The sequence below is a fragment of the Schistocerca gregaria genome, chromosome 5, assembly GCF_023897955.1.
Source record: "Schistocerca gregaria isolate iqSchGreg1 chromosome 5, iqSchGreg1.2, whole genome shotgun sequence".
NCBI lineage: Eukaryota > Metazoa > Arthropoda > Insecta > Orthoptera > Acrididae > Schistocerca > Schistocerca gregaria.
In genome coordinates, this window is record NC_064924.1 from 636,249,968 (window position 1) to 636,263,036 (window position 13,069).

Here is a 13,069-nt window from a genome sequence, read left to right on the forward strand (position 1 = left end):
GGGGGGGGGGGAAGTGGGACACCCCGAAAGATTGTGTCACAGCAAATCCTCATGAAAAATTAGGTACCACAAAACCCGGATGATGTAAAATCTATCGCCAGTCATGTCTATGAACTGAAGAAGTGAAAGATGTTGTGTTTTAAAAAGTGGCTACATTGAAAGCTTCTATGATGGGGAAAAAGTAGAATTATGGCAGAAAATTGTTCCACTCCAGCAAAGTCTGTGATAAACTTTCGCTAACAACAGGAGAGAACTCTACTGCCTTGCGAAGCAGCATTACAGGCAAACAGACGCCATAGAAAAATTCCATGGAAGCGACTATAAAGAAGCAAAACTTGTCACCAGTAGGAAGAACGTAGCTGAGTGGTGGCATCAATACTTTGAGAAAATTTGCAATGAGGAGTTTCCACATACTCTGATTCAAATGCAAGCATCTGTACAGGAAACCACGACACCAATCGTGGTGTTGTCAAAACAGTGTATAAAATGAAAAATGGAAAGGGAACAGGACCAGACAACTATCTGCTGAGCTGTATAAAGACAAAGCACTGGGATTCAACTGAATAGCTTCAGCTTTGTGGAAATCAAAGCACTGGGATTCAACTTAATGGCTGACAGATTTCTTAAAAAAAAATTTTGTTGAATAGGAAAGGATTCCAACTGGTGGACATGTAGTACAACAATTGCAATTTGGAAGCAGAAGGGTAGCCCAGCTGAATGTTGCAACTACTGCTAAATATATCTTCTATCACACACGATTAAGACCTGTGAACACATCATTGACATAAGGACCTGTCAATCGGCAATCAATGTGGATTTGTGAAGGACTCTGGCTTGGCAGATGCTTTTCATGTTGCTTGCCTGCTTATAGAAAAAGATATTGAGAAGTCAAGGCACCCCCACCTTGCTTTCCTCGACCTTGAAAAGGCCTTTGAGTGCCACACAAGTTGATCTGGTTCGTCTTGCAGGAGCATGAATACCTGAAGAATTAGTGATGGGTCTGACTGTTCTACTATAACCCAGAAAGCTGAATACAATAAGCTGCTGGACTACTGGGCAATTTTCCTGAATTTTACTGCATGCTGCTCCACCAGCAGAAACTGCTTCATCAGCAGAAAATATGCCGATAATTTTAACCGAAGTAACGGTCAATGTTTCACACATTGATAAATATGAATTCTTCATATCAGGAAACAAACAATGACAGGAAACTACTGGTGGAACATATTGATACTTTAGCAGTGGAGACCGTTCTTTTGAGAACAATAACGGAAGACATCTTGAATTTTGTTATGTCCTTGAAACTTGCACGACCCAAAAATGAGCACAGGGAACATGCTGGGAAATGAGCTTCAGATATGATGGGCTAAGAATTTGGGTGGCAAAGGTAGTTGACTAACTGTGCTTCACATAAGATCAACAAACTCATTTACTCCTCAAAGATGCTAATTTTTAAAGTGTCAAAGGCAAAGCATTGTGAAGCCTACAATTCTCCAATACTAAGTGTCTTGAAGGAGAGGTTGAAGAACAATTATTGCAGCACATTCAGTCATCACAAAGAACAAGAGGAGCAGACACTATGTTTGAGTGAACAGGAGCCACCACTACGAACACAAAAAGTCAAATATTAAGACATAGCTGGCCTTAGAGAACTATACTTTTAATGCTGGTCACAGTAGAACATCTGCTCCTGCTCAAATCCCACACGCCAACGTAACATATTTATGACTTAAGATGACATAAAGACATGGCATGTGTATGCTCCAATGAAGTCATATATCGGAGACAAGAACAGTGTATTTACGAGGGTGGTTTGAAAAATTCTCGGAACCGAATAGAAAAAAAAAAGTACTTACATCACTGAAACTTATTTTGTTTGTCGATGTAGTCTCCTTGTAGATTAATGCACTTGGTCCAACGATGTTCCAGTGGCTTGATCCTATCTCGAAAATAAGTTTCCTCCAGGCCTGCAAAATAGTTGTCAACTCTATCAATTCTTCGTTTGAAGTGAATCTTCGACCACCAAGAAAAATTTTCAGTTTTGGGAAGAGATGGAAGTCTGATGGTGTCATATCAGTTGAATAAGGCGGGTGTGGCAACAATTCATACCTTAGTTCGTGTTATTTTGACACGGCGGTGGAACACGAGTGCGGGAGCACATGAAGAGTCGCAGTACCCATCTAGCAGATTTTTCTTTCATTTCTAATTCTCCAGTTAAAATGTGATACGACATTCCAGATGACATCTGGTAAGTGTGAGCAATTTCATGCACTTTCAATCAGAAATTCTCCATGACCATTTTGTGCACTTTTGCAATGATTTCTGGAGTAATGACACATCTTGGCTGACCACTGTGCAGGTCATCATCTAAGCTCTCCTGACCAAATTTAAATTCAATTGTCCACTTGGCAGCAGTTGAATATAAGAGTCCCCCAGTGTGTTCTGGAAATCGGCATGAATGTCCTTAGCTTTCATACCTTTCTTTATTAAGTACTTAATCACTGTTTGAATCTCAATTTTTTCCATCTTCACAAATCACTACACAGGAACAACAACAGAGCTATGTCACTACCACAGCTCTCTGCCAAGAGCACTGATGTGGCACGTGGTTACAGGCAACAGTCCAATGAGTACTACGTGAACAACTCGTTGCGCTAGTGCTGACCTCTCATGGTGATTCCGAGAACTTTTCAAACCACCCTAGTAGAATCACATGTGTATAGTGGCTTGAACACAAGGCACTTGACAACCTCAAGACACCCACAAAGAGAGAGAGAGAGAGAGAGAGAGAGAGAGAGAGAGAGAGAGAGAGAGAGAGAGAGAGAGAGAGAGAGAGGGAGGGGGAGGGAGGGGGAGGAGGGAGGGAGGGAGAGAGACTAGGATACAGTGACCACCCAGAGACAAACTGGCAGAGACACAGTTATGGAGCCTTTCAAATAATCCAGACTCAGAGTAATACAGGTTCCTTGACCAGACAGATTCAGTTCTATGTCCACTGAGTATTGCCCATATATAGATAGCAGTATCATCATGACACAAGGTATAAAAGGGCAGTGCATCATCATTTGTACTCAAATGATACGTGTAAAAAGGTTTCCATATGATGGGAATTGATAGTCTTTGGACATTACATCGTAGTTGGAGCTATAAACATTAGACATTCTATTTTGGAAATTGTTATGGAATTAAATATTCTGAGATCCACAGTATAAAAAGTGCACCAAGAATACAAAATTTCAGGCATTACTCTTATCACGGACAATGCAGAGAGAGAGAGAGAGAGAGAGAGAGAGAGAGAGAGAGAGAGAGAGAGAGAGAGAGAGAGAGAGAACATCACAAAGTGATACGAATGGAATGAGTACAACCTACTGATAGCAGGGAAGGTAAATGGTTGACTTTGTTTTAGTGGGAGAACTTCAGGCTAGTGTAGTTCATCTATAAATCAGATTACATAGGACAACAGTGTGACCCATTACTTGCATACTGATCGAGGTTGCATTAAAGGAAGACGTAAAAGCACAATTTGCAATTTGACACCGGTAAGTTTGATTACCATGAAAGTATTATGAAGACACAACCTGAACTCAAATGGGAAACCTTGGAGGGAAGATGGCGTTCTTTTGTGAGGCACAATCGAGGAAATTCAGAGAACCAGCATTTGAGAACCAACTACAGAATGATACTACTCCTGCCAATCTACATTTTGTCTAAGGACCACAATGATAAATTAGGGCTCATATGAAGGCTTATAAATAGCAGTTTTTCCCTCACTTTATCTGGGAGTGGAATAGGAAAGAACATGACTAGTAATGGTACATGGTATGCTACACCCTGCATCATGTAGTCGTCTGTGGGGTATGTATGGGGATGTAGATGTACTCAGTTTCAGAGATAAGGATTTATTAGTAGTGATATAGAGAGTAAGCTTACTACACCATGTAACATATTACACAAAACAGAATGTGGAAGACTTTACATAATGTGAGAGAAACTACAAAGGTGACTAACTCAGTAGTGTTCCAAATAATATCTGTCAATGTAATAGTCAATTGACTTTGGATCTTGCCAACTCTGTTCCCGTACCTCATTAGCCAATTTCATAATTAGGCTTCTTCAACTCTCTCCCTCATTTCCTACATCCACTTCTATGCCCGTGTATGCATCAGTAAACAAATATTACTGTTTTCACTTTGTTCTTTAAACATCTCTTCTGGCACAGTCATTAGACACTGTAACATTACTGTTCTAGGGTCTAATTCCTGAAATTCAGCATTGTACACAATACAATACAATACCATACCATACCTTTATTTCACTACATAACAAAATTTATGTATAATACTCTTGACAGCAATTGTACTGACCGGAAACTCGCTGCTGTCAGTGGAGTGATTACACACTATCCATATATCCTGACTGTCCCTGTCCTTGTCATCCGGTACTTTACGTATGTGAGACCAGAAGAGTGAGTCTCGCTGAGATGCCGGCCATATACGTTTGTGAACCTGTAGGAATATCAGCGTGTCCTCGGAAACTTTCTCGAGCACTGTCATCTGCTCAATAGTGCCTGGAAACAAAACAATTACAAATTATTTAGTTGTGGCAACATGTATTTACTTTCAAAAATCAACACAGAACCTAGTTTAAATTTCTCATTCCTTTATTGTAAATTGCTAATTAAAGTGACAAAGTGTAGTAGCCCATACTACATACAATTCTCTGGTAAAATGTTATTTAGCTACTTAATACATAAATAAATAAAAGAGAGCTGATGAACTGGATTCCAAAAATATAAAAGCTATAGTTCTTGGAATTATTAAATAATTCCTTTCCAAAAAATGTGTAAGTGTTTGAGAGATGAAGTAGTAGTTCCAGATCCCCTATTAGGATGGTAATAAATATATTGCAATACTGTGGCACTATGAGATGTGAGATGGCAAGGGCAAGGACAAATAGATATGATATATCTCAGTATTCTTTGCTGTAGAATGGAGCAGAAAGAAGAATAGGTCAGTCTGGAACAGTATTTATAACAACAAATGGAATAAAGAGAAGTAATTTGGAATTTAAACCTATAAAGAAAAGACTGGGTAGACTCAAGATTGAAGAAGTCCTTGCAAGTACACACAGGAAAATACAACCTATTGCTGGTTTTGGGGGTGTTTATAGCAAAGGTTGTGGGAAACCAACGTGAAAGAGTATCAATGAGATACACTTTACCCAAGAAAAAAGAACTGAGAATGAATCTATGCTACATCAGTTTTCTACTAGTAAAAACTGTAAAAACAAACCGTATAAAAATTGCAGACACTACTCTGACAGCAGATGAGGAAATAATAGGAGGAATAGAAGTGAGAAAGTGGTGAAAGCAGCAGCATAATTTCAAGGTAAAAGAATTAATGAAACAGAAGGGAATAAGAGAATTGTATCATGTAATAGGAAGGACAAGGAAAAATCACAGATGGGGGAAACAGAGTGATGATCTCTTTACAGTTCTGTTTACCTTAGCTCTAAACAGTCTGATACAAAAAGCATAAAAAGAGAGGTACAATAATGATTACATCCTGCTGGATGCATCCAAATGCAGGTACTCTTGCAATTATGCCAAAATGCTTAAAGAAATGTAATGGTAGCAGAAAGATAAAAATTGAACTGACTGCAAATGAAAACAAGACAAAAATACGTGATAAATTTCAGTTCTAGGCTAGAAGAATACCACACGGCTTAAAGGGCTCTAATACATTTGTTTCAAAGTTGTCAGTTACTTTCTGTATCTAGATGTCCTTTTAACTAGTGAAAATAATATGAAATAATCTGTAAAAGAAAGGATACAAGCAGGAAATAGAGCCTATATACAAATTTTCAGCCATTGAGATAACAGGGTGCTCCTACCTGTAGATTGTGGAACATGTTGGAACAAATGTCATCTGGTCTTTGAGGTCATACTTGGGTAAATCCAGCAACCGGCAGAGTAGATTGTGAAAACCAGTCTTGCACACGGAGTTTTAACAAAGCTTACAATCTGCACCATTGTCCTCAAAACTGATCGTGCCCCTGGTTCTGAGTCAAGTAGAATGGCTTAACCAGACTTCAAAGGTTCTGTGATAAACTAGGCTGTGACTTCTTGGACAGGGGAGGGGGGGAGGACTTCTGATGAGTGACAGTATATAATTAAAAAGCAAGCGATTAAGTCACCAAACATTTAAAGAAATTTTATCTTATATACTTCCTGTTCACATCACCTCAGCATTTACTGAGATAGAATTATTTGCGATGGGTGCAATCCAGCAGCGCAGGAAGAGAGGTTGTGGTGGTGGTGGTGGCACTGGAGGAGGAGAAGGAGGCAGTGAAAGAGGGATTGCTTCAAGAAGTACAAAATATTCATATTTAAGTAAATTAACATATACATTTTGAAAATACTTCATTTTTAGAAACATACTTTCTATTCACATCTCCTTGAAGTAAGATATGTTATTTGTCTCTAAAAAGTTGACAAGCCTTCTTATGGTTCATGTATAGCCGAAAATGCTGAAGTAGTATACAAATGAAATCCCTCCAACCCGGATGCAAAAAAAAAAAAAAAAACACGCAGATAACAACTTGGGTCAGTCAGTTGACTCACATTAAGTGAAAATACTCAAATCTGGAGAGAAAGTAAGAATATTTGTATAGCCAACAAGGCCACAGAAACTACTTTCATTCGGTTGTTTCACCTAACGGGGTGGGGTGGGGTGGGGGTGGGAACCACATGAAAAAACAATCGGCAGGTCAATCGGTTACTGAAACCAGTCAGTTGTACTATCACTAGTGTGTCTTCCACACAAATAAACTATGACCTTTGTTTCAAATATTAACCTCCAATTCACTATCCACTCTCAGTTCTTGTGACTGTATAGTGACGCACACCGACTAATTTGGATACAACTCAAGGCAGGGTAAAGTAAAATCTGTACACAAGTCAAGTCAGGGGTAAAGTAAAATTCCTGAATAAATGCCTTATTTATCTGTATGCACAAGAGGAGATTGTGTTGATGCTGGCCAAGACCAATAGAGAAAAGTCTTCTCATCCATATGGTACTTAATTGAAAATTATGCCACATCCAAAACTACAAATTGTGCTATACCCAAATGAAGAATTAAATTAGATTGACAAGTCCTGGACGTCAGGCAGAAAAATAATTATTTTAAACACCTCCTACAAAGGTACCCTGCAATCCTAAGATGGATAGACTTATCTGTCCAAACAATACATTTATTAAACTGCAAAAATATCTCATCTATGAAGGTTTTCTGATACAAAGAGATTCTCAAAGTCTCAGCCCATGCCAGTTTGGCTTCACACAGTATATCTCTATTGAGGATGCTGCTTCCTGAGCAACAACATAGTACATAATGTCTCCAATAACTACAAGATTACAGTTAGGATAGACATCACAGGCACCTTTGACTATTTACAGATATCCCAATTCATTTATATGAATGTATGAGCACTTCATAACATCTTCCATGAATACTGATGACATATGAGGGCTGTTCAAAAAGTAAGGTGACTTTTCAAATTGCACGGGGCAACATACATTTGATTATAAGTTTTTTTATTTTTTTTTTTTATTGTTGTGTTGGTACACACATCCCGAACATATGTTCACAGGTTCAAGTGCACAGCATACTTCATTTGTTTTTGACAGATAGAAAGGTTAGATGTGTTTTTGTGTGCTCAGTGATTTTCAATTATTATAAACAACGGAGCAAGAAATTAACATCAAATTTTGTCTGAAAAATGGAATCAAGTGCTCAAAAACACTTGAAACATTGACAATGATGATCCTGATTTGCACGATAGTCATAACTGATGACGAAACATGGGTTTATAGTTATGATGTCGAAACCAGAGCCCAATCGTCCCAATGAAAACATCCCGAAGAGCCAAGACCGAAAAAAGCGCACCAAGTTCAATCAAATGTCAAAGTTTAGCTCACTTTATTTATTTGCATTACCATGCATAGCGAATCAGGAATTTGTGCCTCAAGGTCATCCAGTCAAAAAGGAGTCGTTATGTGCCGTATGCGAGAAGCAATATGCAAAAAACATCCAGAATTGTGTAAGTACAGTTCATAGCTTTTGCGTCACGACAGTGCACCTGCTCACTTATTGTTGCTTGTGAGAGATTGTTTGGCCAAAAACACAGTCAGCCATCCCAGTCCAATGGGCCGCGAGCGGTCATGGGGCAGAAGTTACACGGGACACGGACGTATCTGCACAAATAGCTGTAGAGCAAGTGTAAGTCCACTTCCGCACACACCAGGAGGAAAACTTGCCGACCAGAAGCCAAACGCTGATTGGCAGACAGCTACCAATCGTTGACAACATGGACATGGACATCCATCTCCCCTTACGTCATGACTAGCCAATCGTATTAGAGGGCCAATTAAAAGTTTTACAACAGTGACGTCAGACATTGATAGTCTGTAATAAATAGAAGAACCTATTCCCATGCAAAACCAGTTGTGCCCTGAGGAAGGCCATTGCAATTCAGCCGAAATTTAAACAGGAGAATCAGGTAGAAATATAACCATATTGTAAGTGCAACAAAAAGCACCACACAGTTACATACCGCATAGCAACAGGTGACATTAGTCCAAAGTGTCACATAGTAAACAATATTGGTGTTGAGCTTACAGGAGTCTAGCATTAAATGAAGCCGTTGCTTACATGGTTGAACAGGAGGAAAAAGTGAAGTCAGAGCCGCGTGCTGCCTTCTATCGAGGCTCAGGTGAATTGTAAAGCTGTATAATTTTTAACAAATTTCTTTAAAAAAGTGCTTAACAATAAAACCACAAGTGATCGTTTGTACCAAAGCAATTAGAAATGACAAGAAATGAAGATAGTACAATAAACCAAATCATACCCTATACGAGCATAAGCTAACATAGTAAAACTTGTAAAAATGTGTTAGTGCCATCTCTGTGCTTACAGTATAAACACACGAGATGAAACAGTATACAACATCAGAATGTGTGAAACTAGCCAATGGTGCAGACAAAGTGAACATACAAGTAAAATAAAGAAATGCAACAGAGAAGAGAGAACGCGGTTACTTTCAAATGCACACCCTCTCTGGGCTAATATAAGATGAAATTAGCCAAGGAACAAGACAACCACACTTTTTGTTATTTTTATGCCCACAGAAACAAATTAAATTATAAAAAATAGTATAGGAAGTTAAAAAGGGGATCCATAAAAGATATGAAGTACCAACTTGAAATGTCAAACAACATACGGACAAGCCCTAATTCTGTATTGTCTTTTCTTTGCGGGGGCGTTTCATTGATTTAACAGTTTCTTGTCATTTTTGCTAATCAGTGTTTACAGGTGGGCATTGCAGAATTTTTTCCTTACTTTTTTTTTTTGCTTGCTTGCCCTGTCTGTTAGTTGCATTTTGTGTCTTCCAAAATGCCCACCCCGCCTCTCCCATTCCCTGCTCAGGTGCCACATCTGCAAGTGTTAGATGCGACACAGCTAATGCAGATGTTTCAGTTACAGATGCAACAGATCTCGCAAGTTACTCAACACGGTGCAGCAGCTACTGGCCAATGCTGCACACCCAACAGAACAAGCACCACCTACAGTAACACCCATTGTTACACCACCTTTTTGGCAGTTTAGTGAACAAGAAGAGGAATGGCTCAAGTGGTTGTCCCAGTCTGAGACCCACCTCCTTGCTCACAATGTACCAGGTACTGAGAAAAGCCATTACCTATTATGAATGACAGGAATTGCAGTGTTCTGCCTAATCACAAAACTTTTCCCTAAAGCCACTCCGAGTGAACTTGCATGTGATCAAGTTATCTCTTTGCTGACTATTATCACCCAACAAGTGAATATGATAACAGGTAGGTATCAATTCTCTAATTGCAAAAAACGGTAAGAACAAACTTATCACAAGTGGATAACTGATTTGGAGGTTATGACAAGGAAATGCAAATTCAAATGTGCTTGCGGTGCTTTATGTTAAGATGTTATGTTGTGTGATGCAATCATGTACAATCTACCTGATGTCAAACTCAGAGTAAAAATTTTCAAACAGTCCAATCCATCATTTCAGCAGGCAGTACAAATACTAGATCAGTACAATTCAGGTGCCTTGTCAGGTCATAAATTTGAGCGGACGGCTATTTGTCGTGTCGAGTCCCTTAGTTGTAATCGGCCCATTCGGCGACAGCTCGCCACGCCGAGCAAACGATCTTCCACGCCACATAAGCAGTTCACTAAACAGGCTAACAGAATAAATTCTTGCCCTCGGTATTAATCACGGCACAAATGTCAAGACTGTCCCTCCCAAAAAGCTCAGTGTTACGATTGTGGTAGGAAAGGACATGTACAATCTGATGTTTGCGATGGAACAAACATAAGAATTCAGCCCACTCACAAAAATCTAGTCACAAGGCCCAAGTCACATGCAGTTTCTTCAGCGATACACCAGTCAAACAAGCTTCTTGTTCATTTACTTCTTTGTGGAAAATTTCAGTTGGACACAGGTGCCTCTGTCACACTGATAAATCGTCACTCATATGAACTGTTAGGCTTCCCACACCTGTCCAAAATTAGCACGCAATTGATGGCTTATAATGGACAAGACATTCCCATTCTCGGAACATGTACTTTGCCTGCCATGTATAGCTCGCATATGTGAACAGTGGCTTTTATAGTGCCACAATCAAACGAGTGTGAGAACATATTTGATCTTGATTCTTTTGATTTGCTTGGCTTTAACATTCAGGAGAATGTGTTGTCCATGTCTGAATTCAATGCAAAAGACAGTGTAGATATCTTGCCAAAAGAATTCCCAAATGTATTTTCTGAAGTTTTAGGCAAAGCTAACAATTTTGTTGCACATGTTACTCTGAGAAACAATGCTCAGACAAAATTTTGCCGGGCCAGAACTGTTCCCATTGCATTACGGAACAAAGTTGCTGCTGAACTTAAAGAATTGCAAGATAACGGAGGTATTGCACCCATATCACATTGGACTTTAAATCTACAGTCAACTCACAAACTGATATTGATACTTATCCATTGCCATGCTCAAGAGGGTCTCATGGACAGTTGGACGCCACTTTTCAAAAATTGATTTGCATGATGCGCATCTTTAAATACTGCTTAATGACGGAGCTCAAAAAGTGTGTGTAGTAAATTCTCATTCTACATCTACATCTACATGACTACTCTGCAATTCACATTTAAGTGCTTGGCAGAGGGTTCATCGAACCACAATCATACTATCTCTCTACTATTCCACTCCCGAACAGCGAGCGGGAAAAACGAACACCTAAACCTTTCTGTTCGAGCTCTGATTTCTCTTATTTTATTTTGATGATCATTCCTACCTATGTAGGTTGGGCTCAACAAAATATTTTCGCATTCGGAAGAGAAAGTTGGTGACTGAAATTTCGTAAGAAGGTCTCGCCGCGACGAAAAACGTCTATGCTGTAATGACTTCCATCCCAACTCGTGTATCATATCTGCCACACTCTCTCCCCTATAACGCGAAAATACAAAACGAGCTGCCCTTCTTTGCACCCTCTCGATGTCCTCCGTCAATCCCACCTGGTAAGGATCCCACACCGCGCAGCAATATTCTAACAGAGGACGAACGAGTGTAGTGTAAGCTGTCTCTTTAGTGGACTTGTTGCATCTTCTAAGTGTCCTGCCAATGAAACGCAACCTTTGGCTCGCCTTCCCGACAATATTATCTATGTGGTCCTTCCAACTGAAGTTGTTCGTAATTTTAACACCCAGGTACTTAGTTGAATTGACAGCCTTGAGAATTGTACTATTTATCGAGTAATCGAATTCCAACGGATTTCTTTTGGAACTCATGTGGATCATCTCACACTTTTCGTTATTTAGCGTCAACTGCCACCTGACACACCATACAGCAATCTTTTCTAAATCGCTTTGCAGCTGATACTGGTCTTCGGATGACCTTACTAGACGGTAAATTACAGCATCATCTGCGAACAGTCTAAGAGAACTGCTCAGATTGTCACCCAGGTCATTTATATAGATCAGGAACAGTAGAGGTCCCAGGACGCTTCCCTGGGGAACACCTGATATCACTTCAGTTTTACTCGATGATTTGCCGTCTATTACTACGAACTGCGACCTTCCTGACAGGAAATCACGAATCCAGTCGCACAACTGAGACGATACCCCATAGCTCCGCAGCTTGATTAGAAGTCGCTTGTGAGGAACGGTGTCAAAAGCTTTCCGGAAATCTAGAAATACGGAATCAACTTGAGATCCCCTGTCGATAGCGGCCATTACTTCGTGCGAATAAAGAGCTAGCTGCGTTGCACAAGAGCGATGTTTTCTGAAGCCATGCTGATTACGTGTCAATAGATCGTTCCCTTCGAGGTGATTCATAATGTTTGAATACAGTATATGCTCCAAAACCCTACTGCAAACCGACGTCAATGATATAGGTCTGTAGTTAAATGGATTACTCCTACTACCCTTCTTGAACACTGGTGCGACCTGCGCAATTTTCCAATCTGTAGGTACAGATCTATCGGTGAGCGAGTGGTTGTATATGAGTGCTAAGTAGGGAGCTATAGTATCAGCGTAATCTGAAAGGAACCTAATCGGTATACAATCTGGACCTGAAGACTTGCCCGTGTCAAGCGATTTGAGTTGCTTCGCAACCCCTAAGGTATCTACTTCTAAGAAACTCATGCTAGCAGATGTTCGTGTTTCAAATTCTGGAATATTCCATTCGTCTTCCCTGGTGAAGGAATTTCGGAAAACTGCGTTCAATAACTCCGCTTTAGCGGCGCAGTCGTCGATAACAGTACCATCGGCACTGCGCAGCGAAGGTATTGACTGCGTCTTGCCGCTTGTGTACTTTACATACGACCAGAATTTCTTCGGATTTTCTACCAAATTTCGAGACAATGTTTCGTTGTGGAACCTATTAAAGGCATCTCGCATCGAAGTACGTGCCAAATTTCGCACGTCTGTAAATTTTAGCCCATCTTCAGGATTTCGCGTTCTTCTGAACTTCGCATGC

At 39.9% G+C, this 13,069-nt stretch overlaps 1 protein-coding gene across 1 annotated transcript in view; it reads right to left on the reverse strand.

Moving 5' to 3' along the window:
• LOC126271980 (ceramide transfer protein) overlaps positions 1–13,069 on the reverse strand; it is a 214,035-nt gene that overhangs the window by 65,049 nt on the left and 135,917 nt on the right. The window contains exon 8 of the mRNA XM_049974446.1: positions 4,365–4,567. Coding sequence (XP_049830403.1) covers positions 4,365–4,567 — 203 coding nt within the window. The remainder of the gene's footprint in view (positions 1–4,364; positions 4,568–13,069) is intronic.